General features: G+C 42.5%; 1 protein-coding gene and 1 long non-coding RNA gene across 6 annotated transcripts in view; one reads left to right on the forward strand and one right to left on the reverse strand.

The window, feature by feature from the left end:
* Positions 1 to 15,962, forward strand: part of TBC1D30 (TBC1 domain family member 30) — a 73,543-nt gene that overhangs the window by 26,543 nt on the left and 31,038 nt on the right. For 2 of the 4 annotated variants that reach the window (XM_074375077.1, XM_074375078.1), the window contains exons 1-2: positions 11,735 to 12,043; positions 15,399 to 15,460. In XM_074375077.1, the coding sequence (XP_074231178.1) occupies positions 11,869 to 12,043; positions 15,399 to 15,460 (237 nt within the window). In that variant the 5' untranslated portion in view covers positions 11,735 to 11,868. Of the gene's footprint in view, positions 1 to 11,734; positions 12,044 to 15,398; positions 15,461 to 15,962 lie in introns of those variants that run through there. The other 2 variants (XM_074375076.1, XM_074375075.1) reach the window with 1 other exon arrangement.
* Positions 373 to 11,381, reverse strand: LOC105081355 (uncharacterized). Of its 2 annotated transcripts, XR_012510642.1 has the most exons (5): positions 11,248 to 11,381; positions 9,960 to 10,080; positions 7,229 to 7,279; positions 2,483 to 2,636; positions 373 to 2,281 (listed from the first exon to the last, which is right to left on the reverse strand). It is a non-coding gene; the product is annotated as an uncharacterized LOC105081355 (long non-coding RNA). The 2 variants fall into 2 exon arrangements; XR_836432.3 differs by lacking the exon at positions 7,229 to 7,279.

Consider the following 15,962-nt stretch of genomic DNA (forward strand, 5'->3'; position numbering starts at 1 on the left):
TGGTTTCACAGCCGTCCTGTTGGGGCCATCCTGCTTCTCCACTGTCACGTGCTGTCTGTTCCTGCAGCACTGTCTTTTCTCTGCACTCCTGCCCTTCACTCTAAATGCAGTCTTCCTCTTAAGGTTCCCAGAGTACCACTGGCATGAGGCTGCAGCCTGGTTGTGGGTGACACACTTCACTGAAGGTCTCAGGGTGACGCGGAGGAAAGCTCCAGCATGAAAGGAGACGAGGGATGGTGACTGTTGAACCGAGTCTTAGACATTGTTGCTCTCAATTGTTCTTTGACCTTTTTCCCCTGGGAATTTCTCCCTGACAACCTTTTCCTTTAGGCCCTAGTAATCTGTCTTAGAACTCAACTGCCCTTACTGCTAGGAAGCAAGGAAGATTAGGAGATGGTAAACCCACTTCACTGGCCTAACCTAAATTTCTCCTCATGGAAGATTCAGCCAGAGTTAAATTTGCTGCCTGCAGCATCCCTCTGGGTGATCCCAACTTACTGAATGAGGTCAGGCAGGGTGGTAGAGGCATTCTAAATGTTTCTCTTTGACTAAAGTTCATTTTGAATCAAATTGTACGCCAATTTTGTTTTTATTTTTTATTTCTATGGTTTTTTTTTTAGAATGAAAGATTCTTTGAATTCTGTAGTGCTTTACAATTTTCAAAATTTTCAAACACATGATTTCATATAATCCCATAATAACCCTTTTTTGCCCTTACCCCTGTCCTGCCATCCCCCTCCCCTCTCCCCACTGGTAACCACTGGTTTGTTCTCTGTATCTGTGAGTCTGCTTCTTTTTTGTTTTATTCATTAGTTTGTTGTATTTTTTTAGATTCTATGTATAGGTGATACCATATAGTATTTGTCTTTCTCTGTCTGACCTATTTCACTTAGCATAAAGCCCTCCAAGTCCATCTATATTGTTGCAAATGGCAAAATTTCATTCTTTTTTATGGCCAAGTAGTATTCCATTGTCTGTATAGACTACATCTTCTTTATTTGTTCATCTGTTGCTTCTATATCTTGGCAATTATAAATAATGCTGCTATGTACTTTGGGGTGCATGTATCTTTTTGAATTAGTTTTTTTGTTTTTTTGGCTGTATTACCAGGAGTGGAATTGCCGAGTCATGTGGTAGTTCTATTTTTAGTTTTTCTGAGAAACCTCTGTACTGTTTTCCACTGTGGCTGCACCAGTTTGCATTCCTACCAGCAATGTTAGAGTGTTCCTTTTCCCCCACATTCTTGCCAACACTTACTGTTTGTGTTCTTCTTAATGATAGCCATTCTGACCGGTTGTACATCAAATTCTGTAATTTAAGTGTTGGACATACAGCAAGGGAGCATCTCAAGTGCTGACTCACGGCATTGAAGCTTCAACATCAGTGAGCGGGTAATGAGATTTTTCTGTGTGTGATAGTGTGCAAGAGTTTTCAAACATGTTTTTAAAAATCTGGGCAATTTAGTTGAATCACCTCATGTTATCCTAACTCTGAAACCCAGTGATTGTGACAGCTGGTCCCTGCACGAGGGGGAACACAACAGTGGCACAAAAATGATTCAAGATCGATCATACCCCAAGTCCTCATCATTTATTTAACATTGTCTCTCTATGGAGAGGACCTTTGGTTTGTTGCTTTCTCAGCTAACGAACCAGCTTCCTGTTCCCTGTTTCACATTTGGCAAATTGTTTTCAGAGACAAATCATATTTGCAGTTTCTTGGGGGAACTTCAAGGTGGCCTAGATTTTTCCTGGATGAGTTAGAGGGTGGGTTGATGCAGAAAGGACTGCCCTGTGAGGCTCCACCGAGCCCTGTCTCGCCATAGGCTCTGATGAACTCCTGCATGCCTGCTGTGCGTCACGCAGGGCACAGCTGGTCTTCTGTAATCCTTACCTAAGGGCTTCGCTCATTGGCTCCGGCATCGTGGAATTTTTTTGTTCAGCTGGCAGTGCTGGGCTGACCTTGTTGGATGCTGCTGCTTTGTTCTCTCTACCAGTACCTTGTTTTAGTAGGTAAATAATACACGGGGAGTTTGAGGGAATGATGGATGTTTCGTTCACTTGGTAACATAAATGGGGCTGTGAACAAGTCTCCTTGCAGGACTTCCAAAATGTTTTTTGATCCTGCTCAGATCAAAAATATCTGGTTATATTTTATTGGCTTGGTGGACAGAGTGTGGCTTTCCAGTGACGTAGACTTAGGTTCAGCTTCACGACTTATTAGTTGTATGACCTTGGGAAACTTATTTAACCTCTTTGTTCCTTCTTTTTTTCCTTCCTTCCTTCAGGAAAAAAAGAAAATCAGGGAAGTACCAGGAATAATACAGTAAATCCCTCTTCCCACCACTCAGAGTTAACTATTTATATTTGAATATATTTTCTTTTAGTCATTTCCCCCACCCCATGCCGAGTAAAAAAATTACCCTGGTGATAAATGTGCACACTCTCCTTTTACTCCCCATCTCTTGGGAAATAGTGTTTACCTTGTTGGGTTAAAACGAGACGAGGTCACTGAAGCCCTAGCGCAGGGCCTGCTCCGTGGCAGGCAGCTGGTACTGGTGCTGGCAGTTACTTCTTTTTCTCCTCCTCTTATCCTTGCTTCTCTCTCTTTGTGCGTCTCCACTAGCAAATATAGTCCTGGCAAATTGACAAATGTATGCAAATGATTTTTTTGGCAAGCTCTTTCTCCTTCTAGGGTGTATTTGCAACACCCAACTTGAGGAATTGGCCAGCACATGTAGGAATGGATAGAGTACACCATCAAACTTACTTATATTGCAAATAATCAAAATACATTGAAAGACCAGACCTTCCTAATGAATGATGGGAAGCCCTTTAAAATAAAATGATTGAACCAAACTTTAGAAAACAGCCTGTATTATTAAAAAAAAAAAGCTATAATACTGGAGGAGTAGAAAGACTGAGAAGAAAATTGCTTTCTTAAATTCTGCTGTGAAAGATTGATTTCTCCCTTGCAGTGATCTTGCAAAGCAAGAGGCTGTTGGGTAATTAATGCTGGGGCTTTATTAATTTATGACGAGCAAGGGAGGATTAGCCTGTTTGCATTGAAGTGAATTTTCCCCAGGGAACATGTTAAAAAAAAAAATCAAGATGATGAGAAATAGGAACAATCTGTCAACTTACATGAATGTTGCCTTTTATGGGCTTCCTGGTTTTGCACTAAAATCTCTTTGCCCAAATGGAAGGTAACATAATTAAAGAGCAAAGATGCTTGAGTGACCAGGCAGCTTCGTTTGTAATCTGTACCAGTGTTGATGGGTAAGCCTAAAATGTCTTTCCTTTAAAAAATATTATAAGTGCTTTTAATAGTATATATTAATGATATAAGTCATTTATATAGAGCCAGGCAGTATGGTAAATGCTTTCCCTGCATCATTTGGTCCTTAGAATAACTCCTATGAAGTAGATACTTGAGTTGTCCCATTTTATGGATGAGGAAACTGAGATGATGAACTTACCTAAGTTTACATGGTTACTGAGTGGTGGAGCCAGGTTTCAAATCCAGGTAGCTGGTTCTAGAGTCCATGATTTTATTTCATTTATTGATTGATTGATTTAATGGGATCAAACCCAGGACTGTGTAGAGGTGGTGATTTTAGCTACCATACTGGCTGACTGCAATCATGCCTAGAATTTCAGGAGCATCTTTGATTTGATGAGTAGAGCGAATATGTGGTATTTGAGCATCACATATTTTGGAAACTTGTCAGGGAGACTAAGAATAGTGTTTGTGGATTTTTTTTGGTACGTCGCGTAAATGTCAGTCAAAATACTGTTCATAAACACATCTGCTAATTTCTCTGTAGTTGAATAAAAAGCCCTTCTTAAATGAGTGGGAAGGTCTGGCTCTTGACATGATGAGGTCATGATGTTATGTATTGTTAATGTTCATGTCCTGAGTGTCAGATGTGCACAAGGCCCATGCCAGCGGCAGGCAAGGGAGGGGAGAGGCACAACAGTGAGTCAGTCAGTCCCTGTGCTCACAGGGGAGTGTGCTCTATGGAGAAGAAAAGGTCCACCTATAAATAATTCAAGGGCGTGGATGAATCAGGTGAGGGGGTGGGAGAATTCTGGCGTCTGAAATGCACGTATTAAAGCAGGTGCCATTTAAAAATGGCCAATCAGCAGGATCCTAGCCTGATCTTTATGTCATAGATGCAATTAAAACATTTTACCGAGTCTCTACTGTGTCAGGCCCTGTGCTAAAAAATTATTTTGAATTTTCCCAGGATACCTCGTGGGACTTAGTTTTCAAGTATTAGGAAGGCTTAAAATTTAGAGACACCAGAGGTAACTTTCTTTAGACATGACCTGTTCCCTCCTTAGCAGCTGGCATATTGATTGATGCTGGCATTAGGCCCGACTGACGTACCGCCGAGTGACACTCGGTCATAAACTGGGACTACAGACAGCGGTAATTAAAGGTGCCAGTGCTGCTATATTAAGTCCATGAGTATAGTAGGCCACACCTGTACTGCTTCCAGAAGAGAAGGAACACATCGAAAGTCTATTTATTAAAAGCGTCTGCTTCCCTAGGATTTTTTCTCTATAACCAAACCTTTGGGTTGACTTGCAAAAACTGGAACACATTTATGACCATGTGTAAGACTACCCTGGTGAACTCCCTTATCTCTGTGGAGGTAAATATAAAAGTGAATGTCAGTCACCAGATACACTACCCTTTAAAATGCTGAGGCCTGTATTGACTGACATCCCATAGAATTCCTCTTCCCTCCAGGTACCTGTCACCTGTGCAGCTCAGGAGACATGCATTTCCCTTTTAAGGTAGTTCCTAACATGATTTGCAGTTCTTTCCTAATACCTGTCCTGGACTCTTAGACAATGAGAATAATAATACAAAGAAAATGTAAGATTTTTAATAAATACATAAAAATTCAGTTTGTTCAGACGACTCTTTTTAAGTCAAGAAAGTATGATGGTACATTTAAAAAATATCCGTAATGAGGAGTGAAGCCAACAGGATCTTTCTTGCTTAGACTTGAGTTTACCCGACACTGTAACAGTCTGAACTGTGTTCTCGAAGTATTCTATTTGGTCAACATTTATATTGGATTGAGAAATTTGTACAGAGTAACAGATTCTGAATATCAGTTCAGTTGATCTCAGAGAATCACAGTGTTGGAAGCTGCTTTACTCCTATTGGTAGTTGACTCTCACCTCATTTTAAATGTCCTTTCACAGCACTCCTGACTGCTGGGCTGGCAGTTTCTGCCTGAGAACTCCAGAGAAAGGACATTTATGATCTCCTGAGGCTAACGTTTTATTACAGTTGGAGCTTCCTTACATTTTGAGGTCTGCTTCTCTGTGACCCCAGTTAGCAGTTCTGATTTTGCCTTTTGGAGTGGACCTGATGCTAAACACAGTATTCCTCCCGCTGAGTGAGGGCACCAGGGGAAGAAAGCGGAAGAGGAACATCCGGTGAGGACCTCAGAGGGGGTGTTCTGGCCGGTCAGTGTTTCCCTGTGGGTCAGGTCCTGGTCCTCTGCTGGGCGGACGTCCAGTAGACCGAGAACAGGCCCATTTTAACCTTTATCTTGTACACTAACCACAAGCACAAAGAAGGACTCCCACGTGCAAGTGTATTGAGTGCCTCCTGGTACCACTGCCGTGTTAGTACCTTGACTTTCATCATGCCACTTAATTCTCACGGTTACTCAAGTAGGTATCGGCAATCCTAAAGATGAGGAAACTGAAACCCAGAAATTAAGTAATTTGCCCAAGAACAGAGAGCCAGTGAGTATGGGCGTTAGAATTCTAAGCTTGGTCTGCCTGCCTCCACGGCCAGCACTTCTCTGACACACCACGTTGCCTCCCGGAGGAGGCCTTCCCAGGTGCAGTTTCACGAGCTCCCCGGTCGGGTTCACACATTCTGCGTCTTCTCTTCTGAATGGACCCAGCTGGGAGATCGGAGGCTCCCGGGCCAGCCAAACCAACATTCACGTTAATTCGAATCTCTCTCCTCTTCCTGATACTTGTCTATTCTCACCATCAAAATTAAGCATATTATTTTCAAAGGCATCGCCTTTTTCCTCTCTAGGAACATATATTTCTAAGCCAAACTAATCTGCATCAACAGGCGGAGAAACCTCTCCTTTCACAGGCCTCAGCTAGGTCCAAAGGATCTCAGAATGCCTTGGTGTAAAGGTTGGGAAATCTAAGCTGTCTACTTCATTGTGACCTGGTCGAACAATGATTTCATCTTCTAAAATGATGGGTCTCAGTTTTCCAGTTCCAGAACTGGAAATTAGAGCAGAGGTGATAATTAGAGCAGAGGTGACCTTTTTCTTGGTCTGCTTTCAGGTGAAATTTAACAGTTCAATGAGATGACGCTCTGGGGAAAAATTAGGATGTATGATACTTAGGAGGAGGTAGAGATAATGGTATCCAAGTACTTGCGTAGTATTAAGTTAACTATTGTACTGAAGTATAGTTGATGTGTAATATTATATAAGTTACAGGTGTACAATATAGTGGTTCCCAATTTTTAAAGGTTGTACTTCATTTATAGTTATCATAAGATATTTGCTGTAATTGTGCTCCCTGACTTCAGACTATACTACAAAGTTACAGTAATCAAAACACTATGGACCCCCCCCCCCGCCAAAACGAAATGAAACAAAACAAAACAAAGCAAAAAACCCAATATGGTACTGGCACAAAGACAGACACACAGATCAATTAAACAGGATAGAAAGCCCAGAAATAAACCCACACACTTATGGTCATTAATCTGCAACAAAGGAGGCAAGAATATACAATGGGGAAAGCCAGCCTCTTCAATAAATGGTGCTGGGAAAAGTGGACAGCTACATGTAAAAGAAAGAAATTAGAATATCTTCTCACACTATATTAAAAAAAAATTCATAATGGACCTAAATATAAGGCCAGATACTATAAAACTCCTAGAGGAAAACATAGGCAGAACACTTTTTGACATAACTCATAGCAATATTTCTTTGCATAGTATTTTCAGTAAACCTTTTCCACTGTCCTATCACGACCCACTTTGTCCCTCCGTAAACTAAAAGCTTCCTGAGGTTAGAGAATGTACTGAATTCATACTTTTCATTCCCCATGGGTCACAGCACAATGCCTTTCCTACAGCATTTGAGGAGTAAATGTTTATTTCACGAATGAATGAATAAAAGAAATATAAAGATGTCTTTCTGTGGTCAACACAAACCTACCTCAAGTGGTATTGAATCAATTTCAGTTATTTTGAAGCAAGGAAATACTTCCTAGAAAATAGAAAATCTCGGGTTAGCTGTGTGTCTGGGACTGCATGGACCCGGCTGCAGGGTTTTACGTACATTTCCAGGATGGTTCTCTGAAATGGGACTTCCACTCCAGCTAGGAATTACATTTTTATATTAGATAAGTTTTGAATTGGAAACTTTCTGGTCTGTAAATAAAACTAGTTATTCTTCACTACTTCATCCAGAATATTTGAGCGTGCTTAGGGGGACTGTCAAGAGTGGCTTTGTTTTTGAAAGTATCTGATTAAAAAGAATGGTCCTGAGAAAAACATGAACAGGGACTATCAGAAGGCAGAAAACTGAGTGTGAGCTGGCATTGGAATTTCAAAGCTCCTTGGTTCCACGTTCGACAGTATCCTTTCTCTGAGATAAACAAAATACAAAAGGCACACCTGAGTGTCTTCAAGGATGCCTATTTTTAAGTAGAGAAGTAGATTTTTATGACTGAGAAATCATACAGAAAGAAAATTAAATGTCCTATGTACGGCATGCGCTGTGTCAGATAATTGGAAGTTATTTTCTTTCCCCTCGATTTCTTCCTGCTGCCCTGCCTCTGTCTCTTTCGTGAGGGAAAATGGTTATGATGCTTGCCACCATGAGCTCACAGCTGTGTGGGCTCCGTCCTGGATAATGAACTGAAGCAGCTACTTATTAAGGCCCTGCCTTTAGGCAGGTCTGAAGAGAGCGTTGACTTCAGGGTGTTTCCTCTAAGCACTCATTTTCTTCAGCAAGGCAAGAAACAGATTCTCATCCGATGTGAAGTTTTCATGGAGCCCTCCTTCCCCAAAATTCAGGTTAAATCATAACTGCTCTGGACCATCAAGGTATGATTTGCCCAAACGTGAATGCACTAATATTATTTGACTAGTAAAGATCACTCAGTAGAGGGTGATGGCAAGTTGGCTTTGGCTGGAAATTTTGCCACCTGAGATCCTCAAGCAAAGTTCATGCTGGCATTGTTTCCTCTGCAAGTTGACTTCAGATGACGTCTTTTGCTTTTGGAAAACAATATTCCAGACGTGAAAAAGAAACTATGAGTCATATAATAAATATATGGCTTATGCTGTGGCTGTTTTTAGAGCATTGTATTTTAGTGCTTAATTATCTGTTTGCTCCAAAAGTTGGCAGTCTTGGCATTCCTCTCCAATGTAAACAAAATAATATTATTTAATTCCTTTGTTACGTATTGCTATAATAGTAGAAGCTCTTAATTTTTTTTTTTTTTTTGGGCTGGTTTCGATTTCTATGTAGTTTAGAAGGGGACATTTTCAAGAGAACTTTTTTTTTTTTTAGAGTCAGTGTTTCCCTGTAATGTAGAATTTTTATCTTGAAAGTAAACAAGCCCCTGTCACTAATAGGAAGAAAAGTGCTGGAGCTGAAGAATTTCAGAGAGAGACCTTTTTGTCAGCCATGACATATCTGGGTGGGTTGGCAATCTAGGGTCTACACTTGAGCTTTGGCAGCCCAGACATTTGATTTCTTCAGCTTACTGAGAGTTGAGTGAACTCAGGGATATTGAGTGCTGTTAACTGGTCAGTGTATTCCCTCCTCGGCAGCAGAGTCTCTTCAGGAAGCCAAATGACAGTGAGAAATTTGCTCGGTGAGCATGGAGTCTGAGCCAGAGGGAGTGCGCTGGTGTGCGTGGCGGATGTCAGCCAGCCCCGGATGGCCTCCTCTGTACTCCAGAGACAGTGTTGCAGAGCACAGCCCATTGCTCCTCTCTTGGCTGGCGTGGTTGTCTTTCCTGCTGGCCCAGTGCTAGGGTTTCTCATAAAAAGAGAACACAAACCCTCTATGGTTTGAGCAGCAGAGCATTCTGGAGGATGAGACTGAGATGCAGCTACCAGCTTGTTCTGAATTTTTCCCTCTCCTTCCAGTTCTCTTCCTTTCACTCTAGGTGTTCATCACCATCTTCACCCAGGGCTCTCTGGTACCCTCAAAGAAACTGGCCAAAACCAAACTTCAGACATCTTTCAGTGATCATTCTCAGGCCAGAACAGTCAATGGACATCTTATAAAAATTAAGAGAAAGCTGAAGGAAAATGAACATGTACTGAAACTATAAGCATCAGTCTGATGAAGCCTCAGTTTCTGTACCTGAGCATGGTGTGAAATGTTGGGAAGTCTAAGCCAAACAGTTCATCACGAACATGTTCAACAGTGACTTCATCTTTTAAATTGATGAGGCAGAGTACTGCTCTTTTCAAGGCATCTTTACCTCAGGCAGGCATAACTGATTAGCTTCCATATCCCTGGGTTTACTTTTGCAGATGACTAATCTCATTTTAACAGATTCTTATGTATGAAATATATACTTCATGCTTAGTGTTATATAATTTCTGACATTGTCCTCAAATTCTGAGGGTAATTCTCAATGCCCAGAATGTACTGATTACAAAATGTGTGCCCATCATATGACTTTTTCTAGTTCTTTCAGAATATCATTAGGAATGCATTTAAAAAATAGTACTTTTCAATCAATAGCTACCTTTGTTTTTGATGCTCAAAGTGTTCCATCTTTGGCCAATAGTAGCCTACTCATGTGGCTTTCATGTCATTTTGCCATGACCCCATTAGTCTTGGAGCACTTCCTTCCTTCCTGAGCTCATCAGGATGTTCCAGGCTTATACATTTTCTGGCCCAGATCTGGAATCAGTCATACCTGAAAGGAGCGCTGGTTCCTTTTAGTGGAGAATCGTTTTCAGAGACTTCATCCTGGATGTGCGTGGTGGATGGGTGTTCATTGCTTCCAGGTTGTCCTTAGTTCTAAACCTATTCAGTGGCTACGTATATGTATTTTTGAAAAGAAAAAAGATGAGTTCAGACTATTATTTTCAATTTAAATGTACTATTGCAGGATTAAAAAATTTTTCTTTGAACACTTGTATTTTCTGCCACACTGAAAAGACATATTTAGCTTATCCTATAATGTACATAAGAATTTAAAAAATAACACCAATATTATTAATAACAATAATGCTACTGAATGACATTTAAGATTTCTTTGCAGCTCTATTTGGCCTTAGAATGTGTACCACTACTGATAGTCATAATACTATAAAGCAAGTTACTTATTTTTTTGTGTTCTTATGCCATCAACAGGATATTTAGTTAGCTTCATTTGTTTCCACTCCTTTTCAATTTTTAGGGTTTTCTTTTGTTTGATTTATTAATATTAATAGGGAGGGTATAGCTCAAGGGGTAGAGCGCATACTTAACATGCATGACGTCCTGAGTTCAATCCCCAATACCTCCTCCAAGAATAAATAAGTAAACCTAATTACCTCCTCCCACCAAAAAAAGAAACCATTTTATTCCAGAGTCAAAATTATGTAAGGCACATCCAAAGAAACCTGTTTTCTCTTCCTCTCTCTTCTACACTATTCCCTTCCATATAAATACTTTTAAATTTTTTAATCCATCTGGTGTTCCTTTTCTAAATATTGACATATACAGATATTTTGGTTTTTCCCTCCACATCCTTTCTTTTCTTATAACTCGAATTCATCTTTATGACTAATATTGCATTGGTGAATGCTGTAGTTTAAGAATGACTTTTAAAAAAAAACGTTTTTTTTTTTTGATGGGTAATTAGGTTTATTTAAGTTTTTTAATGGAGGTACTGGGGATTGAACACAGGACCATGTACACACCAATTATGCACTCTACCACTGAGCTATACCCTCCCTTCCAAGAATGAATTTTTTTTTTTTTTTAAAACAGTAATTATCGCTAATAGTTCTGACTACTGAAGTCTTTGGCTGGAGAGACAGGGAAGCACTTTAAAAAGCCCTGCTTTTAAATGGGGAACGTTTTTATCTTGAAGTCCATTCTTCCAAAAGAAACAACCATTAATAAAAATTATTATTATTATCTTAACGTGCTTCCCGTGCCTCTCCAAGATGCCAGGAAGGAGGTGAACACAATTTGGGATGAGATTGGTGCCTCACCGCCCACCGGCTTCTCTGCCGCGCTGCCAGATTCATCCTGCGGTCAGCTGACCTCTCTTCCTACGCTGCTCCGATGAGGTGGGCATTGGCATCTCGCTGCTGTTCTGCACCTGCGACTTTGGTGCCCCCTCCAGCCCCTCCCCGATCTTGGGAGAAGCACGGAAATCTCTGTTGCTGCTTCTGCTCCCCGGGCTCCGGGGCTCCGGGGCTCCGTGGCTCCGGGGCTCCGCGGCTCCCTCGCGCAGGTGCCGGGAGCGGGCTGGGATCTCGGGAGCTAAGGCCACCCCGCCTGCGCACGGTGATGCCGGGATTGGGGGCGGGAGCGCCGCCTCCATCTCCCGCGCTCGCTTGCTCCCGCCCTCCTCCCCGCCCCAAGCCCTCTCCTGCCTCAGCCTTGCAGGCTCCGCAGTGCAGATGCCTGCCTGCCGCCCCGTGCTTGGCGGCTCCCGCGGTGATCCTCAGGGTCTCCCGACCCTCCAGCGCCGGGTGCACCCTCTCTGCTCTCGAGGGACCCTTGACTAAGCGGTCTCGCTAAGCCCGGAGCGCGCAAAGCCGCTACGCCGGCAGGGCAGCGGGGAACCAGGAGGACGACGGCCGCACAGGAGCCCGGGACGCTCTTGGATGCGGCAGGACAAACTGACTGGCTCCCTGAGGCGCGGAGGGAGATGCCTGAAGCGGCAGGGTGGCGGTGGCGGTGGTGGCGGCGGCGGCGTGGGCACCATCCTGAGCAATGTGCTCAAGAAGCGCAGCTGCATTTCCCGGACCGCGCCCCGGCTGCTCTGCACCCTGGAGCCGGGTGAGGACCCGGGGTGGCAGATGGGGCACCGGAAAGTAGCGTGGCGCCCCCGGAGCTGGTGCCTCTGCCTCAGCTGGACTCTGCCTAGGTCGAGGAGAGCCCGCGGGCCGCCTGGTGCAGGGTACCGCGGCTGGGCGCAGGCAGGGCTGGGTCGGCTTGGGAGGGAAGAGAGCGGACCAAGGCCTGGGCTGGTGGGGAGCGGCCTCCCAAGGCGCGGAGAACCGGCTGTCCGCGCGCCCGCACCCGGCGGTCTGTGCGCGGTCCAGCCCTGCTTGTGCCGGGAGCTGCTGGCCAGCGGTGTGCTCGGCCTTCTCCGTGTGGTGGGAAAGTGCTGGCGGCTGCCGGGGGCATCAGAGACCGTGCAAACAACTGTGCTCCGGGCTCACCAGCAGCCAGACCTTGAGGGAAGTGTACGAGGCAGAGAAAAGTACAGGTTTGATACTTGGGGTTGGAGAGGGCAGCGACTGCGAAGGGAAAACCGGGTGCTTTTTCCTGAGGGTCTCTGCTTCGTGAGTGCCGGGATCATCTCGCCTAGAGCCTCTCATTTGAGCGTTCAGGTGGAAAGCAGGCAGGAAACACTCCTGCAAAGTAGAGATCCTTTCTGTGGTTAAAGATCGGGACCGCTCTTGGCTGTGCTAGGCTAGGCCTTTCTGTTTTCAGCCTGTTTACCCATCCCTGCTTCTCCAGGCTGCATAACTCCGCGCCTGCTCCACTGCCTGGCATCCTTCCCCGGGTTTTTTTGAGCCCAGCCCTGGCGCGGCCCCTGGGCATAAGGCTTTCTGGCTAGGGGTGGCTGCAGAGGGAGCCGGCGGTACTCGTGTTTGTGCTTAGCGCTCACTTGTCCCCAGAGTAGCACCAGCTGGCTTCCAGGCGGATTCGTCCCCCCCACCGCCGCCTCCCAGGGCCTTTGGGGACCTGCTATCCTGAGGCTGCAGGAGAGAATCTGCCGAGGCACTGAGCCCCAAAGGGTGGAACACGTCGCTGCTTTTCCAAACCTCGTGGTTTCTTTGTTTTTCTCCCCAAGGAAGTGTCTGGTTGCTGTCTGTAGTATTCACAGTCTTCCTTTGCCCTTAAAAAAAGAAATCTCCTTCCCACGTTAAAAGTGTTTCGTATTTCTGAACCCGGAACAGCCGGTGATTATCAGATGAAACATAAACCTTATCCTCTCCCTTACTCAGTTAGAAGAAAAGAATTGGGAATGACCTGATTTCAGCTTTCGCATGCAGGCGGCGAATGATCAATTCCAGTTAAATCCTGTGACTCATTTTTGATCATGAGAAAATAGTTGTGGTTTTGACTAACCCCAGCTGGGTTTCAGCACAGCAAGGTGATCAGCATGATGTCCAGTAGGTACTCTGAAAAAGTCAAGGGAGCCTATTCGGTCATACACACAGGGAATCCGAGGCTTTTAGGTCGGTTAAAAAAAGTCAGCGTGGGGCCGGGTTTCCTGGTCTTTGTTATAATAAAGCAAACGTCGTGATTGTACGCTCCTCCATTCAGCACCCCGTGTCTGGACAGCAACCTAACAAAGTGGTCTGTTTTATTGTCTTAAATTATGCGCTCCAGCTGGAGGCACTCTTGTGGTCATTGTATCATTGCGCTGCACTGAGGCAGGACTTCATTTAAACCATCTCAGAGAGAGATGGGAATCCGTCCGGGGTACTTAATATACCTTCGAAGAAGAAAATCTTATCTGTCTAGGCAGAGTATGGTTTTGGCCCTGAAGCTCTGAAAAGAATTATCAGGGCATTGATTGGATGCCTTGGATTGTCTACGACACACAGTTTGACTTTAGAAACTTAGGACCCAACTCCTGTATTCACAGCACTCTTCTCGGACTCCAAGAAAGGCATCTGCGCACTGTCACGGGCTCGGGCAAATCAGACACATCTCTTTCCATTTTCTTGACTCCATATGTATGTTTTCAAAAAGACAAGTATACTTTATTATTATAATTTTACAAATTCTGAACAATGCTCCTTAAGTAGTGGAAATTGTGGAGAGGTTTTCAGTATGCCTAATCTGCCATTCAACATCATAGAAGCAAAGGTGTCTTCATAAATGATAATTGCAAATTATAAAACTGAATGCTATTGATAATGTTTGGTATATCTTGGTACTCGATCTTTTAAGTAATTAGTCTTTTTAAAAAGTGACTTAAAATGTCATGTCATTGATTTTTGAAGTTGTAGAAGAAACAGCATTTTCAGATTTGATTATACTATTTTTAATAGAATTTAAGTGAGTAAAAATTTTTATGTAATTTCACTTCAGTAATAATAAAAAGGCCCAATATGAATATAGCAAATAGTCTTTATATATTCTCCTGTTTATTCACTTATTACACAGATTTCGAATTTGAGTCAAAGAAGTTTATCTAAAGTTGTAGGTAACTTGGAATTAGAATTCAGTTATATTTTAGCTTGTAGTCTATAATTAAATATATAAACTCATCTTTAATGAATAAATATATGACAGAATTTTAAAATATATGAAAATTTCCAAATAGTATTGTTAAAATGGATTATTCCACAATTGGGAAGGCAATGACAGTATTTTTATAACTTTTGATATTTCACTTAAGTTTCCTTCAAAGACTTAGTCCAAGCAAGTGTACTAGAAAACAAACTCTAAGAAGCGAATTCTTTTCCTAAGTTTCATAAATATTAATTATACTATGCTAGGTGATTTACTGCAGTTAATCATCACAACAGTTAACTGAGACATTACCTTCATTTTAAGGATAAAGAATTGAGACTGAGACAGGTTAAAAAATTTGCTTGATTCTAGGAACCAAAGTTGAATGGAGGTCTGTATAACTCCAAGCCCTTGGTGTCTTTTTTTTTGTTTGTTTTTATTTTTGCATTACTAAAGACAACTGTGGAACCACCATTCTGTGTGATAAGCTTTTTGTGTGTGTGTGTCCAAGTAAGACAGGCTTTTATTCAATGACCAGAGAATGGAGAGGGGAGCTCATGCTCTAATGGTACCTTCTCCCCAAAGGGAGGGGAGTAAGGGAATTTTAAGGATTAGGAGGCAGGCAGGTCATCAGGGCTCCAGGAAAGGGGTGGAGATTGTCTGGGGCAGCTGGAGGCAGCTTATCAAGTGCAACCTTCTACACTCCTTTACACACCAAGCTCCATTCTATTGCTGCAGGATATTTTTCTATTTTAATACTTAATATTCCTTTTCTTTTAACAAAATTGACTACAATTTAGTAAAAATAGATGTTTTAAAAATTTTATGATGACTCAGAGTCAGGTTAACTTTTACTTTTATTTTTGAAAATTTTTAGTTTTATTTTAATGTTATTTGCTCCCCAAATAACATTTATGAATTTTTTCTTTTCTTTTAGGAGTTGACACAAAGCTGAAGTTCACTCTTGAGCCATCTTTAGGTCAAAATGGTTTTCAGCAGGTAATTTTTTTTTTTTAAATTTTGAAAATACCCATATTTTGGGTATCTACAGAGTACACTGAGCTATATTCTCAAAGTGGGAAAACTAGCATATGCTTGGATATACATAAGAATATGAGTCAGTTTTTAAAATTGCAGGTACAATAACTTATGAAGCTATAAGTGGCCTGGGTTTATACTTGCAATGAAAAATTTTGCACTTTTTATTAATGGTGCAAGTGTGAAAAAATGTAGAAAACCAAATGTTATTATTCTGAATCTATAATACATGTTTTGATTTCTGAACCAGAGCTTCCCAACCTTTGGGTGTGTACTGCAGGTGCGTCACAGGTGTGTTAACGGTACCTAAGTGGGAGAGCCTGGGGCCGTCATAGCCCTCAGACCAGTCATATCTGTCTGAAAGAAGCTCTGACTGTTTACTCCAATGTGCTGTGTAAATTTTATCATACTCCACAAATGTCAAGATGCAAAAAAAAGTTGAAAAGTACTTAACCAGGTCAGT

Source organism: Camelus bactrianus, chromosome 12 (assembly GCF_048773025.1).
Source record: "Camelus bactrianus isolate YW-2024 breed Bactrian camel chromosome 12, ASM4877302v1, whole genome shotgun sequence".
In the NCBI taxonomy this organism is placed as follows: domain Eukaryota; kingdom Metazoa; phylum Chordata; class Mammalia; order Artiodactyla; family Camelidae; genus Camelus; species Camelus bactrianus.